This window comes from Natrix helvetica (assembly GCF_964273705.1).
Source record: "Natrix helvetica genome assembly, chromosome: 4".
Lineage (NCBI taxonomy): Eukaryota > Metazoa > Chordata > Lepidosauria > Squamata > Natricidae > Natrix > Natrix helvetica.
In genome coordinates, this window is record NC_138550.1 from 157,058,445 (window position 1) to 157,072,213 (window position 13,769).

A 13,769-nucleotide genomic window follows, 5' to 3' on the forward strand; every position below is an offset into this window, starting at 1 on the left:
CACAAATGCATATCCCACTGAAATGTCACCATCTGCACTACATTATTTTCGATAGGAATTGGATTAAAGCATGTTCTATTCAACCACATGCAACTAAAGTCCGATTGGGGGAATTGTTCAGTCTGGTACTGGCAAGGGATAAACCACCAGTATAGCACAACGCAACATCAAGAAATGTCCTAATCTCTTGAGTAGTGATTATGCTAACTCTCTACTTCCCAAGTTCAGAATGGGGTGTAATAGAGCATCACCAGTCGGTGCAACACTATCAAACATCCACATTTATAAATATAGGACACAACTGACAACAAATTGTCCAACTAGATGACCTCCAGACCCTTCCAACCCTGTTACTATCTCGCCTTTCAACAGGTTCCCTGTTGTGTTCAATGACAGTTTGGTTGAGTTCTAGCTCACCTCGCCTTTCCAAATTATTTTGTAATTTGTTGGCAAGTGGTTTTTTTCCCCTTTAACTATACAATCAAGTGCTTGTTTTGTTGTTTGCTAAGCAAATAAAACATAAGTGTGCTACGTTTCAATAAGAATAATTCATAATCATTCAAGAGCTGTATTGGATCAAGCCAGCATTCTGGGTTAAAGACAAATGAAATGGGCATTTATGAGAAACCATGATCTAAGGTCGATATAAAATCTCAAGTATTATAAAAGTGAACCCATGGCTAGGCTCACTTCTGGTGCTAAAACATACTTGGTTTTGGTTTGGCATGATTGCCAATCAAACCTCTGGTTTAGCATGATATGCACCAAAGACAAATTCCTTGGCCAATAAAGAATTCTATTCTATGAGAATTCCAGGCACATTATTGTGCTTCATTCAGCAGGTGGGAAAGAAAAGGGTCTCAATTTTAAGTGATCTTGTGTACACTCTTGTGTAGCTTCTCAAGAACAGTGTGAAGTGGCTGGTTTTTGCCATCCTCTGAGATATTCTGGAGTCTAGCCTAGGGGAATTTCTTAGTGATCTAACCCTATGTGAGAATGACCTTGGGGGACTGATGCTGTCTGAGGAATGGTCAGATAATAATAATAATAATTTCAAAAAGGAGAGTAGAATAGAATAGAATGACAGAATTGAAAGGGATGTTGGAGGTCTTCTAGTCCAACCCCCTGCTTAGGTAGGAAACCTTATACCATTTCAGATAAATGGTTGTCCAATCTCTTCTTAAAACCTTCCAGTGTTGGAGCATTCACAATTTCTGGAGGCAAGTTGTACCACTGATTAATTGTTCTAATTGTCAGGAAATATTTCCTTAGTTCTAGGTTGCTTCTCTCCTTGATTAGCTTCCATCCATTGTTTCTTGTCTTGTCTTCAGGTGCTTTGGAGAATAGCTTGACTGCCTCTTCTTTGTGGCAACCCCTGATATATTGGAACACTGCTATCATGTCACCCCTACTACTTCTTTTCATTAAAAATAAGCGAGAGCTTAGCCCACAGTTATATAGTGGGTGGAGCAAGAAGAAACCCTTCCTAGTATTTCAGAATATAAAAAAGATGGTGGGAGATTTGTACTTTCAGATTTGCAAGATTCTCTGAATGTACCCTTGCAATAACTGAATTACCTTATCTAGCTATATTCCTGGTCTGGTCTACCTGGTAAGGCTGACATAATTTGGTCATATCATGCTTAGTGTGCAAGATTAATCAAATGCTGTCACCTTGTGAGATTTATTCAATAAGCAATAATTGGATCAGGTGTCATTGCTTAGATACTCAGATCCTGCTAAATTGCAGTGACATCTATTTGATTCATTATTGCTATAGAAATTAAGTCCTGACCCTTCACAAACATAGCTTAGTGATATGTCAGTATTTCCCATAAATTAAGCAATGAGGAAACCACAGTCAGAATGAACAAGTAAAAAATTAGCAGCAGTTAAAATTATATGAGAGCAATAACATCATGTTAGTAAATATGGCACTTTACTCCTATAAAATCCTAAATCTACAATTGCCCAAGTTAGGGCTGGTTGTTGTTATTATTATTAAATGTGTTATTATTAAATGTCTTTGACTTACAACAATTTGCTTAGTGACAGTTCAAAGTTACAATGATACTGAAAAAACTGACTTATGACCGTTTTTCACACTTATGACCGTCGCAGCATCCCTATGGTCATGTGATTTACACTTGGATGCTTGACAACTGACTCGCATTTATGACGGCTGCAGTGCCCTGGGGTCATGCGATCCCCCTTTGCGACCTTCTGACAAGCCGAGTCAACGGGGAAACCAGATTCACTTAACAACCATGTTACTAATTTAACAACTGCTGTGATTCACTTAACCAATGTGGCAAGAAAAGTCATAAACTGGAGCAAAACTCACTTCACACATTTTTCACTTAGCAACATAAATTTGGGGCTCAATTGCAACCGTAAGTTGAGGACTACCTACATTGGCCACCTATCTCCTTTCGAAGTGACTCTTTTTAACTTCGTTAAATAAAGATGCCGAGATTTTGACTGCTACTTTGGCACAAAGCTTTCAGAAGGTATTCACCTCAGTAAGGGCATCTAACGAAACCAAGGGCGTATTTTTAGCTGTGGTTTTCTCTAACGGTTGAAAGGTTCAGTTGTGTCGGGAGAGTTTTACACAGGTTTGCTTTTGTGTGTCACTGAGGCCTGATCCTCGTGCCTTGGTCATCCCCCCTGATTGGATTACTGCAGTGCAGTCTACACGGGGCTGTCCTTGAAGAGTATCCCATAGCTTCAGCTTGTGCAAAAATGCACTGGTGTTGGCAACTATAAGTGCTTCCAAACTGCACGAGTTAACACCTCTGCTCCCAGAGCTGCATGGGTTGACAGTTTACTTCTGGGTCTCATTCAAGATTTTGACCCCTAAAGTCCTTTGTGGCATAGTAACTAGGTTATTTGGCGGAACTGTTTTGTCCTGGTTTCATCTGCTCATCCCCTCAGATCCGGCAAGAAAGAGAAGGGCCATCTCTCTCAGGGAGCTATACCTGGTGGGCCTGAGGAGGTGGGCCTTCTCTGCTATGGCGCCTGCCTAAGGCTGCTTCTGAAGTTTGGTCGTCTTTATTAATTTTGGTCCATTTTCTCCCCCACTCTGCTCCTTAACTTTAGTACTAGAGCTTGAAGATCTTCCTTGGTGGAATTAAAATTGGAAGACCTGAGGCAAAACAGGCCATTTCTGCCCAAATGATACTTGGCCAAACACTTGTTGTGGCTTGGTTTGTTTAAAATATACTGAAACATACAGTAGATGCAATACAATGAAATAGAAGGATGGGTTTATTTCTGGCCTGTTTTAATCCATGTTATGAATGGGAGAACATCAAGAAATCCTGGGACAGAAAGAAAAACCAGGAAGTTAAAAATTTGCTGGGAAAAGAAAGAAACGTATTTCCATATTATTGCCAAGAAAATTACGTGAATGTATCCCTTTGGTTGTAGTAGTTGAGTCCGAATTGAAGCTATTATACAAAGAGAACTAAAAGTTTTTAAGCTTTAAAAGCTTAAAAGAACACTATGATTTGTGTGTGTGTGTGTGTGTGTGTGTGTGTGTGTGTGTGTGTGTGTATGTATATATATATATAATGTGTGTGTGTGTTGTAATTGTACTGATAAATAAATAAAGGGAGACTAGGATAGATCTATTTCGAGCTAATTAGCTCTCATCAGCTAGCCATACCCTTACTGGGATTAGAACCAGTACCAATTAGAAAAGTAAATATTGTTTGCAATATTTGGATTAATATGCAAACTTGTTTTCCGTGTATAGCTAAGAATTACTTTTTCTCTCCCCTTATCTTGTTTAAGGCAAACCCATGCATACATTTTCTTTGAGAGAAAGCCTAATTAAACATCCAGTCTACATTTTTTATATTTAAAACTGCTCACCAAATATACTTTAGAAGATTTAAATCCTCATCTCCCATTATTTGCAAAACACGGTGTTCATTTCTTTTTATTTATTTTCTTGTGTATATTTTATTATTCTGCTAGTCAGATGAAAGGTTTTTCATAGCATCTATGGCTAAGGAGGAGAAAAACACCCCATAGTTATTAAAAACCATTACACCACTGCTTAAAATGAAACAAATCTCCCAATCAAAATGAAATAATAGCAGAAGTTTGAAAAGCGTTGAGAGAATATGTCAATGGGTGGTTGACTTAAAGCCAATGTTATTTGCTCTATATGCCTGCTATATACCCAGCTAATATATTAAATGATTGCGTGTTCAATAAAGTATATATACTGTGCATGATCCAACCTCAGTGGAGAAATACCATCATTGTGATATCACAAATAGTGCTTTGTCACAGGCCTGGGCCTCCCTGAAAACTGAAGCGATGGCTCCATTATTGAGGTGGATGTACTCACTTTCTCTATGCTGAAGTTTGCACATAATTTTAACCCTATTTAATTTTATTTAAATATTATTTAAATAAATAGAAATATTTAAATATTTAATTGTCTAACACTGACTTGTTTCATATTTATATAATTGCTTTTATATATTCACTGTTTTACTTGATTATACTACACAACAGAGTCACTTTCAGTGAGATGGGCAGCCATATAAATTCAATGAACAAACAAATGTCACATTTTATATGTTGCCACTCCACCTACCAAGATGAACATGCAAACTTTCATTGGGTAGGAGGACATTGAATGTTTGCTTATTTTTGTGATTTTTTTAGTCGATCTAAAAAAAGGCTTGTCCTAAAGATGGACATTGATTGCTCCTTCAAAAATAGATTGAAATGGACAAGCCGGTTCATTATTTTACAGACTGGGAAAATGGTATTATTTTATTTATTGGCTGATACCATTTTTGAGCTTGCTTTCTGGTTTTTTTTTTTTTTGTTAGTTGCAAAGTCGTGTCCGACGCATCGCGAACCATGGATAATGTTCCTCCATGTCTTCCTGTCCTCTACCATCCTCCGGAGTCCATTTAAGCTCACACTGACTGCCTCCCTCTCTGTCATTCCCTTCTTGTCCTGCCCTCATTCTTTCCCAGCATTAGGCTCTTCTCCAGTCGGTCCTTCCTTCTCATTAGGTGGCCAAAGTATTTGAGTGTCATCTTCAGGATCTGGCCTTCTAAAGAGCAATCAGGGTTGATCTCCTCTAGGACTGACCGGTCGGATCGTCTTGCAGTCCAAGGGACTCGCAGGAGTCTTCTCCAGCACCAGAGTTCAAAGGCCTCAATTCTTTGGCGCTCAGCCTTTCTTATGGTCCACAGCCATACATTGCAACTGGGAAAACCATAGCCTTGACTATGCACACTTTTGTTGGCAGGATGATGCCATAGCTTTCCTCCCCAAGAGCATTAAACTATCCAGATGGGTCACATGCATGTCATAGAATAATAAAACATTATAGTAATAATCATTGTGTTTTTTTTTTTAGGACGCTTGATCAGAATGTCTGGACGCTCATTGATTTCCCTTAGTGGTGTGGACACATGTCTGACTTCTCTGAAAACCTGCAAAACCTACATAAACACCGGCATGGATGTAACCACAAATGTGGCCCTTGATCTTGTGGAAAATCACAGTGAGTTCAGCTTTGGGATCTATTCTTCTTGCTTGTTTTTCAAAACTTTCCAGGTGTCTTGGGATCCTACCACACGGGCTTCAGCCAAGTTCTTCCATTTTGTGATCCAACATGGACATCCATTTACCTACTTCATCTGATTTTCTGTCAGCTTCAGCTTGGCTACCATGCAGCGGAACAAACAAAATTTCTGATTTGCAATAGGAGTTTTGAGGATGGGCTGTTCTCCCTTGAAGCCTGAATTTTAAGACCTTAATAAGATCCCCTTTCCCCCCCCTATTTCTTTACATCTGGGTTCAGAGGATCAATACGTCCTTTCCAGCCGCTAAACTGCTTTTTATATAGGTGTGGGAGAAAGCAGTGAGTTACAAATTGTGCAATGCCATCTCCAGAGTGTTCAATTGTATTTACGTGAAGGGCAAATGCCATCTTTGAGAGCTAATTTTGGGGGTGCACATCACCCAATGAAAGTTCAGAAAGCTTGGAGAACTAAGACCATTGATCTTCTCCTTTTCTGACAGTACCAGAAGCAAAAATATTCGTATTATTCCAGGAGATGGCTGTAATTCAATACTTACTGTAGTTGCTTGCCTTTTTGGTGTAAAGCACCTTAATTCAAAAGGTGGTAGGTTATGTATTAAAAAGGGAAGAAGAACATATTAATTAACTGCATTCAAATGGGGCAATAAAATTGGTTGTATGCAGCCCAATAAAATTGGATGTATGCAGCCCACATGCTCACTGAAATAAAATGGTTTTAAGAAAGGAAAGTTACAGTTCTGGGTTTGATAGTGGGAAGCATATTTTGGGGCTGCTACCAAAATACCTATCTTTCAACCCACACCCCTCTTAGATCACATGGAAACAGGACTTCCTCTTGAAGTTTGGACCAGATAGGCAGATATACTTGACCTGAAGAAGGCCATGTTAGAGTAAAAATATAGCTTGTGGTTCAGCCCAGATGTTTAGCATCTTGTTCCAAATTCTGGAAATTTCTCTTGATTTTCATTCATTGGTTCTAGTCCTCTTCTCTGGGTCAATGTCCACGCCCTCTTTTATGTGACAAAATTTTGGATTTTTGAAGACTATTTTCAGATCTCCCCAGTTCTCTCTTCTATGGGCTAAGCATACCAAAATTTAACTGAACTAACGTCAAGATTTAAGATATCTGTTGTTATTTATTTTTATAATACTTCAGATAATATCATAACAGTAAGGTCAGTTTAACCATAAATATCCACTGGACCAAAAAGAGGCTAGATAGCCAGCGGTGCTTCAGTTGGCAAACCTGCACAGATTTGGGACTTGAACTGTGTGGCTTGAAGTTCCTTCTAATTCTGTAATTGTATATTCATTTATTACATTTGTGTCCTGTTTATATCCACCATCACAGCCCTGAAAAGTAGGTTGGGCGGACAAGAAAATGATTGGCCCAAAGTCATTCTGCAATTTTCATGGTGAAGTACCGCATTTCCCCCAAAACAAGACAGTATCTTATTTTCTTTTGACCCCTGAAATAAGCGCTTGGCCTTATTTTCGGGGAGGTCTTACTACTTTTGAGGTGCAAGAGGCCCCTTAACCTCAGCCCGTGGCCTGTGGATCTAGAGAGGGCCAGAAATTCTCTCTCTGTTTCTGGCACACTCTTGCCAGCCCTAGTGTCGCTTGGGCTGCTGCTCTTTTGCTGCCCCCACTAAGAGAAGGGGCGTGGTAGCTAGGGTTTGCAGGAGCGGCCTCTGTGAGGGCATTCTGCATGGATGGCAGGTGCATGTGGGGGGCTTGGGACATGTTCCCCTCCTTTTCCCCTCAGGAAATGGTGGAGACCAGCTGCACAGGCGGTTAAATATTTTAGGGGAGGGCTTATTTTCAGGGGAGGGTTTAATTTAGCGCATGCGCTCAAAACCCCAATTGGGCTTATCCGGGAAGGTCTTATTTTCAGGAAAACAGGGTAGGCAGCTGAACATGCGTCTCTCTTGTCAAGATCCATGTCCCTAACCAATGCACTCTGCTGCCTCTCAAAGCTTTCTCTCTGCTTGGCATCTCCCTGATAGTTCACGATTCTTTTATTCCGTAGGTAGTGTTGGGATTTGTAGTTTAATATCGTGGATGAAGTATTGTCCTTTGAACAACTATGGGAAGAGCATACCATAAGATGGCAGCAGAGACTTCATAACTCATGAAGTTATTTGCATCATACTTCTGCTAAATGTTCTACAGGTCCCTAGTATTGAAAGGCAAGAGGTTTTAGGACCATGTCTTAAAGAAGGCATGAACAAAGAACTCCATTGTAAGAATTAACAGATCAAACTGGCCTTTTAAAATAAATTTAAATCAAGATTTTAGCATACCTTTCTGTACTGTTTCACTTCTTGCTTGGCATTGTCAATTGAGATTCTCAATCTGTGTGCCAGTGATGGGGAAACAGTGATTCTCTGGATTAACAGCTTTTAAATGTATGGGTGTATGGAAATATACACTTTTAAAGTTGCTGAGATTAGGAAATCTCAAAGTGCTCTAAAACTTATTGGAGCAACTTCCAGTCAGCCAGTATAGTCATGATAATGGGAATTGTAGGACCACAGTTTCCTCTCATTTTCCTTGTGCTATTAAGTCCTCCTTGGTAGGGCTGTTCAGTATAGCTGAAGCTGCTTTCAAGGTATAAAAATGCATAATGATATTTTAAATTTTTGGCAGGTTTGCCTGGCAATTTACATGCTGAATTATTACAATCTTGCTCAAAGTCCCTCATGAAAACAGTTGGGGGGGGGAGGGTTTAAATAAAATAATTATGCATTGTTAGCTCTAGAAGGTAGGCCAGGTTACAAAACTGATCCCGCAGATATTTCGGGAACTGTCCTTTTGAATAGCAATACTAGGGAACTGCAGGACATTTAACAGAGGCATGAAAGATATAATAATAGATTCTACGAAACCTATCCAAGTTTCTCTGTGTTGCATTTTATACTGAACAAGATCAAAGTGAGGTTATTTTGAGTTTCTTTCTTATGCTTCTGTCAGTCTCTGGACTGATCAAATTCTTTAACAGCTCTCCTCTGTCTTCCTCAAATTAACTCCTTTGTATAAATAGGCATTTTGTGATACAGAGTTGAAATCTACATCAACCAAGTAATTTTACCTGTAATTAGTCCCTAAGAATATGAAAAATCTGTCACTTTCACACAAATATCTATATTTGATTAAGGAATCCTTTTTAACAAATCCAAATCACCAAGGACACCTTTTTCCACTTGATGCCCTTAATAGCTTTTGAGATTCCCAACTTATGTACCTGGTTGGGAAATATGGAAAACAGTAGAGGCTGAATGAGGAAAAGCTGTCCAGTTGTTAACAAAAAAAGAAGGCTGTTTATATCAAAAGCAGTTAATAGTTTGATATTTTGGTTATCAATATGGCATTGTTATGACAAGCATAGCAACATTGTACATTATCAATCTTTATAATATAGATCTACCAGAGTCCTGCTTACAGGAGCCTCTGTCTGGAGACAGATCCTATTTTTTCTTAGAGGAAGGGAGATAAGAACCAAACAATGTTATGAGGGCCGATTTGGAAGTATTTTGGCTACGAATGATCTTGTAGCTTCAAGGACACCAATCTCAAACATAAATATGCAAGGGCAACTAGTAATACAGAAAGATATGTAGGAATGTGGTGAGAGCCAATGGTGTGTAGTGGTTAAGGGATTGGACTAGGAGTGGGAAGACCGAGAAAAATTCTCTAAAATCCTCCCTCCCTTTATTAATTTTTTTTTTAAAAAAATTATACTGTTTTAACTATAGAAAGCTAAATGATAAAATAATGTTTATTCTAGTGTTGAGACTCTAGAAACAACAAAATGATTAGGGAGCTGGAGGGTAAAATATACAAAGAACTGTTGCAAGAATTGGGTATGTCTAGCTTAATGAAAAGAAGGACTAGTGGTGACATGATAACAGTCTTCCAATGTTTAAAGGGCTGCCACAAAGAAGAAAGAGTCAAGCTATTCTCCAAAGCACCTGAAGGCAGGACAAGAAGCAAAAGGTAGAAACTAATCAAGGAGAGAATCAACCTAGAACTAAGGAGAAACTTCCTGACAGTGAGAACAATTAATCAGTGGAACAGCTTGCCACCAGAAGTTGTGAATGCCCCAACACTGGAAGTCTTTAAGAAGATGTTGGATAACCATTTGTCTGAAACGGTATAGGGCTTCCTGCCTGAGTAGGGGGTTTGGCTAGAAGACCTCCAAGGTCCTTTCCAACTCTGTTATTCTTTGGTATCAATGCATTTCCCATCTCACCTTAATGGAAAGATAACCCCTATTGAGTCCATTCCTTTGTTAATCCAGCTAAATGTTTTAAAATCTTGCTTTTTCAAACTCTGGCAAGTATCTGAGGATCATGGAACTCTATCCTATTGACTACCTGAAAATCCAAAATTATGCCCGTTGGGGATTTTGTAGGAAGTTAGCACCCACCCCTCTCCTAGAAAAATGAAATATTGAAAAGGCAGAATATTATATTTCCCTGGCTCAAAAATGGAGAAACATGTTTTTAGGCAGGAAACAGACTCACTCTTAATAGCCCCCATTTTTCTTAATGGGCTATTAAAATGTCTGAGCCAGTCTATTCTACATAACAAAGAGTTCCCCCTCACCTCCAGAGTGATGGGATTAATCCCAATACAATCCCTTAATCCCAGGGCATCTGGGAACTCAACCAAACTTTGACTCAAAACAGAACCTAGAGAGTTGCCCCTGGATGGCCCCATGGGAGTCTGACAACCAATAAGAATACATTTCTTACACAGGAATAGGAAACAGAGAGGTGGAGCCAAACAGAGTATAAAAAACCCAGCAAGCCCCTTTTTTTCGCTCTTTTCTTCTTCACCCAACATCTGGAAGCATATGATCACCTTTTCCCCCAGGACCTCAAGCCATGTGATCCTGTCCACCATTAAAATCATCTTTCCAAGTAGCCTCCATGTTTCCAGTGTCTTTTCCCCCACTTGGAACTGAACCCAAAAGGACATTTCTCCCAACAATTTTATGCATTTCCCCCAGTGGCCCACACATATCTCCTTTTAAAAAAGTGATTTGCTTTTTAAGAGAAGCAACGCTTAAAAAAACAATCCTTAGAGCAGAGATTTGTGGAGCTGATCCTTTAGCGATGTCTACAAACCATGACTCAGCTGAATCAGGCTGACCTAAGGAAGGAGTTAAAAATACAGAAAAGACTGGAAAAGTTCTCCCCACACATTCTGTTTTTGCGGGGGTGGGGGCACAGTTCACAAGTCCAGTATTGCAGTAACATCTTTATTCTCTGCTTGCCTTGTCATTATTCCTCAGTGAACTTTCGTTATGTTGTTAACCTGACATTGTCTGGAGAAACTGGGCAGCCTTTACATATCGGGGTTTCCCCTTCTATCAAATTTCCTCCTTTGGAAATGTCTCTTGCAAAAGTTAAAGACAGAGGGGGTTTCTCTCTTCACAATGTTGGAAGTTACTTCATTTGACTTGTTTGTATTTTTTTAAAAAAAAATCAGTGTCCTAACTAACACTTGGGAAATTGTGGTGGTTTTTTTCCTCCCAACCATCACCTGGGGACCCATAACCCATAATTATCTGTTTTAGAATATGAATTTGCCTCCAAAGTAGCTCCTGTACCTGAATGGAATAAAATGCCCATTTCCTATCAAAATTTGGATTTTCCATCCAAGGTTTAGTCAGTGTTTCTCAAACTTGGCGACTTTAAGTCCTGTGGACTTCAACTCCCAGAATTCCCCAGCCAGCTATGCTGGCTGGGGGATTCTGGGAGTTGAAGTCCACAGGACTTAAAGTCGCCAAGTTTGAGAAACACTGGTTTGGATTGAGGATGGTGAAGGATTTCAGTTGATGTCATTGGATACAGTCAATTTTAGAAGAAAACTACACAACCCATGACCCTGTAGGGCCCCCGTTGACAGATCATTTCCTTACCAGGTTCTTCCGTGTCTTCAATAATGACAGAAATTCTAATGTGCTGCCTTGACTGGATAAGTTGAGATATCTGCCTTGAAAGTAGCCCAGGTTGAACTGTATGGCACAGTCAAATATCAGCACTGGAAACGTTTTGTGACACTTTGTATTATGTCATAAACTTTTTAATTATAATTGTGTCATAAAATGTTTTATGAAATTTGCCAAATTTCAATTCCATGGGAATGATGGCCTCTGAATTTTGTAAGTTGGGACATTTGAGATATCTTTTAGATTTTGCCCTATACTGTACTGTTTTGTCCAGTTTAAGGGTGATGGCAACGAGAGATTTAGTACAGGTAGTCCTCGACTTGTAACCAGAATTGAACCCCCAATTTTTGTTGCTAAGCAGACAGTTGTTAGGTGAGTTTTGCTCCATTTTATGACCTTTCTTGCCACAGTTGTTAAGTGAATCATTCCAGTTGTTAACATGGTGGTTAAATTGAATCTGGCTTCCCCATTGTATTTGCTTGTCAGAAAGTCACAAAAGGTGATCACATGACCCCAGGGCACTGCAACTGTCATAAGTATGAGTCTGTTGCCAAGCATCCAAATTTTGATCACATGACTGTGGGAATGCTGCAATAGTTGTAAGTGTAAAAAATGGTAATGTCATTTTTTTTGTACAATTGTAACTTCAAGCAATCACTAAATGGATTGTTGTAAGTTGAGAACTACCTGTGGTAAATAGATTCAAAACACTATTTTGATTAGGTTTGGGGAAAACATTTTTTTTCTAAATCAATGGTAAAAATTGTTATTGAGTTGGACATTAGCCCCACTGTATCCAAGGAGACATGTTAACTAATAAAGTTGAAGTTACAAATTATTTTAATTTGTAATATGTTTTACTTGGTTTGGGCTTAATATAATACATGGTTTCTTAAACAAACCAGGATTTAGCATAATGCATGAATCCAGCCGGTGGCTGGGTCCATTCATCAAATTAAAGTATATGATAGTAGAATGATAGTCTGTTGAACAACTATTGGCTAAGCATAATGTATGAATCTTGGCATTAGTTGGGTTAATATAGCATATTAAGGCATACTTTTGCTTGTTTAAGTTTGCCTTAGTGTGATATCTGTATCCGATAAATGGACTATGTAAACAATATTGTATGGACTGTTGTGTGTAAATTAAGTTAATTTGGCATATTCAAAGGAAATTTGGTAGTATGATAGTTGAACATAAGCAGTGGTTGGATCCCTATATCATGTTAAGGAGTAACATCGTTTATTTAGAAAGACAGCCACTATGGGTTATTAAATATGGTTATTCCTAGGCCATATATGATATGCCATATGCTGAATAAATAATATGGTTAATGACTTACTGAATGATGCAAGCCAAACCAATTCTAGCTTATTTAACAAACTATAGCTACACACACTTTAAGTATCGTCTGTGCACTCAGGTGCTGTAATGTGTTTAGGATTACAGTCACTCACATACATATATACAATGGAGACTCCTAGTAACATGGAATTGTAAAATCAGAACTTGGAAGCAGCTATTCAGGCCATCAGGGGCAAAAGTCCAAATTAAAGCATTTCTAACTGTTTAATTGTCTAACATGAACACAAAAAGCTGCCATTCTATACTCTGCATTCTGGAATGATGAAGAAAGGACCAGTTTTATGGTACCTCCTGAGAGTCTCCTCTTCTGAAAGCTAAACATGGCCATTTTCTTTGGTCTTTCTTGTAAGGCTTAGCTTTTGTCTTCTGAGCATCCTTGTCTTCTGTTGACCTTATTGCGATTCCTCAGAATTCTTCTTAAAATGTGATAATTGTAGAATTGGACATAGTGCTTGAAATGAGTTATGAAAACCCCGCTTGTTCTTCAATTCCAGTTGGACAATTTATAGTTTAGACTGTAGAATGGTTGATTTAGTCTGTTTTGAAAGGGAACTGGTAGCAGCTGTTAATTCCCACAACAATTTTGTTGAGATCATAACTAGGAATTGAGGAGAGCCATAGCAATCAATGCTTACTTATTCACAGCGTAAATACAATGGGTAACCTTTTCTCCCTGGTTAATAAGCATACCCTTTGATTTGTCAAAGCCTGCAAATGTTTATGATTTTCCTCTATTTGCATCATCACACTCTTTTGAACTTGGAAGAACCGGAATGGTTTACGTCCATAGAAAGCATAACCAAATAGTTATTACAATACATGTGCCAGTGCCATTTTAAAGGGATGTCGCTAGAAGCTTGT

At 38.8% G+C, this 13,769-nt stretch overlaps 1 protein-coding gene across 1 annotated transcript in view; it reads left to right on the top strand.

The window, feature by feature from the left end:
* NSMCE2 (NSE2 (MMS21) homolog, SMC5-SMC6 complex SUMO ligase) overlaps nt 1-13,769 on the top strand; it is a 262,790-nt gene that overhangs the window by 1,677 nt on the left and 247,344 nt on the right. The window contains exon 2 of the mRNA XM_081950604.1: nt 5,393-5,539. Coding sequence (XP_081806730.1) covers nt 5,407-5,539 — 133 coding nt within the window. The 5' untranslated portion in view covers nt 5,393-5,406. The remainder of the gene's footprint in view (nt 1-5,392; nt 5,540-13,769) is intronic.